Source organism: Ixodes scapularis, unplaced genomic scaffold (genome assembly GCF_016920785.2).
Source record: "Ixodes scapularis isolate PalLabHiFi unplaced genomic scaffold, ASM1692078v2 ptg001986l_1___fragment_3__unscaffolded, whole genome shotgun sequence".
Taxonomy (NCBI): Eukaryota; Metazoa; Arthropoda; class Arachnida; order Ixodida; family Ixodidae; genus Ixodes; species Ixodes scapularis.
This window is the reverse complement of record NW_024610225.1, coordinates 27491-32739: the sequence shown is the minus strand read 5'-3', so window position 1 is coordinate 32739 and position 5249 is coordinate 27491. Positions and strand designations below refer to the sequence as shown.

At 47.9% G+C, this 5249-nt stretch overlaps 1 protein-coding gene across 1 annotated transcript; it reads left to right on the top strand.

Moving 5' to 3' along the window:
• Nucleotides 1–2673: 2673 nt before the first annotated feature.
• On the top strand, nucleotides 2674–3369 carry LOC115312965 (the record flags this gene model as incomplete). Its single annotated transcript, XM_029971910.2, has 1 exon — nucleotides 2674–3369. A coding segment is annotated over one exon (696 nt), but the record flags the coding sequence as incomplete, so codon positions are not given.
• Between the last annotated feature and the right edge of the window lie 1880 nt (nucleotides 3370–5249).

The following is a 5249-nucleotide window of genomic DNA, read 5'->3' as shown; positions in this document are numbered from 1 at the left end:
CCTGACAGAGAACATAAAACCCAGGGAAAACCTCCTATACTCAAGGGACAATTCGTTTGCTTCCGCGTAAAGGCTAAGCACTGGAGAGGTACGAAATGCACCAGTAGCCAGTCGCAGTCCTTGATGATGAATAGGATCTAACATCTTTAGAACTGATGCCCGAGCAGAGTTATAGACAATACAACCATAATCAAGCTGGGAGCGAATGACTGAGTGATAGATACGCAGCAGACACAGTCGGTCAGAGCCCCATGATGCATGTGACAAGACCTTAAGGATGTTTAGAGATTTAAGGCACTTGAGTTTTAATCTCTTAATGTATGGAACGAAAGTCAACTTGGAATCGAACACAAGGCCCAAAAACTTGTGCTCATTTTTTACAACAATAGGAGAACCATACATGTTCAAAGACGGTTCCTGAAGAGCACCACGTCGACGAGAAAAGTTGACACAAGCTGTTTTTTCGGGAGAAAATTTAAACCCATTCGTATCGGCCCATCTCACCAAATTATTGACCGCAAGTTGAACCCGACGTTCACAAATTGAGGGATTACAGGATGAAACGGAGATCTGGAGATCATCAACATATAAGGAATATTGCACCGAAGGAGGAATTACACGGCCAATGGAATTAAGTTTGACGACAAAAAGAGTGACACTTAGTACACCCCCATGAGGGACTCTATTCTCCTGTAAAAACTCCCTCGAGAGAGTTTTTCCCACCCTCACGCGGAACGTACGGTGCTGCAGGTAACTCTGTATGGCACTCAACATTCGGCCACGGAAACCAAGATGGAATAAATCTAGCAGAATGCCGTAACGCCAGGCTGTGTCGTATGCTGTTTCCAAATCAAAGAAGATGGAGAGACACCGTTGTCTGTTGACAAACGCCTCACGTACGAAGGTCTCAAAGCGGACGAGATCGTCGACAGTGGGCCGTGCTGACCGAAAGCCACATTGGAACTTATCAAGGCAGCTGTTTCGTTCTAGAAAAACCATGAGTCTCTTGTTAATCATCCTTTCTAATGTCTTGGAAAGACAGCTAGTTAGAGCTATTGGTCTGTAGCTAGATGCACAAGAGGGGTCTTTTCCGGGCTTCAGCACTGGTACAACCACAGCGGTCTTCCAGGAAGATGGACAGTGGCCCTCGAGCCAAACTCTATTAAAAAGGTACAAAATTAGCTCATTAGTGGATGGATGAAGATGTTCGAGCATTTTATAATGAATACCATCTGGTCCAGGGGCAGTTTGTTTGGAACAAAGAAGTGTCATTTGAAGTTCGTATAATGTAAATAGAGTGTTGTAGGGTTCGTGCGTGCCACCTGATATGATAACAGCTTTTTTTTTCTGCATTGATCTTGTATCACTGGAACGTTAGGGTGTAATGTTCCGAACTGGAGACATACTCGAAGTGTTCACCGAGGATGTTGGCCTGTTCCTCAAGGCTTGTAGGACACACTCCATTCCGACTCAAGAGTGGGACAGTGAATGCCCGGTAAGAGCCGTCAATTTTATGTACGCGATCCAGACTTCCTTCGCAGATACAGTGCTGTTAATTGAAGAAGCGTACCCTATGAACTTTTTTTTTCTTAGCTTGCCTTCTAATCCACCTCGCCTGGGACCTTTTTCTCTTAAATTCAATAAGATTGTGTGTTGTACCCTACTGAAAAAAAGTATATGAATTTATGTAAGAACTTATATGAAATATCCAAAAACTGATATGCGATATAAGAACTGATTTGAAATACCCAAAAACTGATATGCGACATATAAGAACTCATATGCAACATATGCCAACTGATATGAATGTGTCCGATAAACACATAACAAATAAATTCATATAATTTTTTTTCAGTATACGACGTGCCGCGCGGGAAAGCAAAGACGTGGCTTGGAACCGCAGTGGAGCGGCTTGATTTACCGGCATTCAAATAATTACGGCATGAGCGTTTACTTTTTATAAAGAGATTCGTCCCCTGAGCCGTTCTAAATACTCTCAGAGGTACGACATAACTGAAAAAAAAATCCAACACGCTGAAAATATTATTTATTGCGTAGGTGGTCACCGAAAAACTCCGTACTTACAAAACGACCCGTATAAAAGGCGGAAACGCAGAGCTACGTAGTAGTAGGGAGGAAGTGGTGATTCCACTTCCGGACGCGATAGCGAGCGGACGTGATATGAATCGCTCTCCGTCATCGGGGGCGGCCGAGCCCGGCCGCGGTGATAATGGTGTTACCCTTTTGCCGAAGGACTATAGGCTTCAACTGCCTCCGCTGCCGACCGGGGAGACGGCGAAACTCAGCGTTGTGCTTCACGCTGACCTTGAAGGACGCCCCTACCGGATTGAGGACTTTAGGCAGCCGTTACACCAGGTAGGCATTCTGTCGGACGTGGCAGGCCTGGGAGCCTACCAGATGAGTCACGTCTGGCTGCTCAAGTTGCGCACGCCGGAGGCGAAGGCGAAACTGCTGGAGGCCGGAAGTCTGCAGGTAAAGGGCAAGCTGTGCCACGTCGTCGACCCCAGCCGGAGGGAGCTGCGTATAAAGCTCCACTGGGTGACCTTTGACGTCCCGGTGGACTCGGTGCGACGGGCCTTCGAGCCGTACGGGTCTGTCAAGGATATCACTCGAGAGACCTGGAAGGTTCAAGGTTTCGTGGACGTCGAATCTACAACGCTGGCCGTGCGGATGACGTTGAACGAAGGCATACCGTTGGAGAGCCTCCCACACCAGCTTCGGATTGGCGGAGGCACGGTCCTGGTCGTCGTCCCCGGACGCGCACCGATATGCCTGCGCTGCCGGCGCACTGGCCATATACGTCGAGACTGCAGAGCACCTCGGTGCTCGCAGTGCCGAGCCTTCGGGCATGAAACCAGGGACTGCGTCAAGACGTACGCCCGTGTCACCGGCAGCAACACCGACACGGTAGCATCCGAGCTGGTGATGGACGAGGACGAGGCTGAGATGGCAGCCGCACCGTCGACTTCACTGGCCCAGCAACCACGCAACGAGGCGGCAGCGGCCAGCTCAATACCAGGACCTGTGGCACCGGAGCTTCCGCACGGGGCACCGAGAGAAAAGGTGGACACCGAGGCGAGCCAAGACGTTGTGCCCGAGCAAGCCACGGAGACTTCTAGCACCCCGGCGGGACCCGCGCAACGAGAAGACACCGTAGTTTCTAAGGACGACGATCAGAACAACGATATGGACGTAGTGACGGGGAGCGCGAAACGGGCGCTGGAGGACCCACCTTCAGGCCGGGGGGAGGCTCAGCTGAGGCGCCTAGAACGCGAATGGTGTGGCAAGGTAGGACGTTTCAAGACCCAGTCTGTGCCTTTAACGCGTAACAAGGAACAGAAGCAGTAAGTCTTTTCGGCACGCCACTGACTGACCTTGTAAGTTCTATGTTCTCCACCGGGCTTCCACCTAAAGCTTATGCTTGAAAGACCCCTACGTGTGGGCACTATAAATGTGCGGGGCCTATGTTCCAGACGCAGGCAATGTCAGCTGAGCCGCCTGTTTGCCGATAAAAACCTCGACATTGTCGCAGTACAAGAATCAAAGATAGAAAGTGAAGACCGGACGGAAAGCATGGTGCAGATTTTCGGGTCTCAGTACAATGTGTGCGTTAGCCACGCAGTTGGGATGTCCGGAGGATGTTTGGTGTTCCTTAAAAAGTGTATTGGAAAGGTTGAACAAGTTATCAGTTGAGAGTCGGGTAGGATGGTACTTTGTGATTTTTCTTATTGTAGTTTCACCTTTCGCGTGGTGTGTATTTATGCTCCTAACCGGGTTGAGGAAAGACGGTTTTTTTTTTGAAAATATTACGAAGTATATTTAAACAGATCGCCTAGTCATTTTGTTGGGGGATTTTAACTGCGTTTGCGCCCCAGAGGATAGATCGAATGGAGCACGATATAGAGACGTCAGTTCTGAATACTTGTGCGATATGATACAGCGGTGTGAACTGGAAGACGTTGCTCACTTTTCATCAAGTGCAAGGAGCCTACAGTTTACACACTTCCAAGGAGCGAGCCACGCGCGTTTAGACAGGGCCTACGTTTCCCCCGAACTTATCGCGATAAGCAAAAATTACGCAGTGGATCACGTGTCTTTTAGCGATCACTGCCTCGTTTCTTTTATGTTGTCCTCTTCCCCGGACGCTAACAAGAAATTCAGTTGGGAATTGTGGAAATTTAATACTAAGTTATTAGAGGACGATATCTTCGTAGGTAATGTTCGGGAAAATCTCTGCTCTTTGACTCGTGCAGAGGATGGTATCGGCGCAAAATGGGAATGTTTTAAACAAGAGATAAAAATGAGTGCCATCGAAAGATCTAGTTCTTTAAAACACGAGGAAACGAAATACATAAGACAGCTAAGCTGCCTGCTACAAGAGTTAACGCGCCAAGAATGTCGTTCACCAGGTCTTTTTTCAGAAGACATAGTCAAGTTGAAAAAACAACTCGAGGCTCTTGATACCGAACGCTATGAGGGAGCCATGGTGCGATCGCGTTTGAAACGGTTATCGCTTGGCGAGATACCAACGAAACTAAGTTTGGGAATGGAAAAGAAGTACGCGCGAGGAAATGAAATAAGCGAAATCTTGTATCAAAGAGTTCTGTCTAGTGATAGAACAACCATGGAACGCGCGTTTGTCGAATATTATCAGGAGCTTTTCAGTTATCGCAAGCCGAAGTTGACGGAGTTTGAAAGGCTTTATCTGCCGTTAATGACGAGGCTAGACGAAGACCTTAAAGAAAGACTAGAACAGCCAATAGTTTTGGGCGAAGTTGAAAAAGCGATAGACCATTTGCAGCCCGGAAAATCGCCTAAACCGGATGGTCTGGGAGCGGAATTTTATAAATCCTTCAAAGACCAAATTGCACCTTTATTGCTTCGCGTGTTTAGTGAAGCGTACCGTCTTAAAGCTTTGTCTCCGTCCTTTCTATGTACCCATACGATTTTAATTCCCAAGTGTGAAGATCACGCGAAACTCCGCCAAGTAGGGTCCTATCGTCCTATAACTCTGACCAACGTTGATTACAAAATTTTAATGAAGGTGTTGGCGGAACGGCTACAAAGCGTTATAAGTATTATAGTCGGTCCGCATCAAACATGTGGTATCAAGGGGAGAAGTATCGTCACGAATGTACATGTTGCGCGTTCCATCTTAGAATGTTGTGATGCGATGGACCGAAGGGTCGCAGTGGTACAGATAGACCTCGAAAAAGCTTTCGATCGGG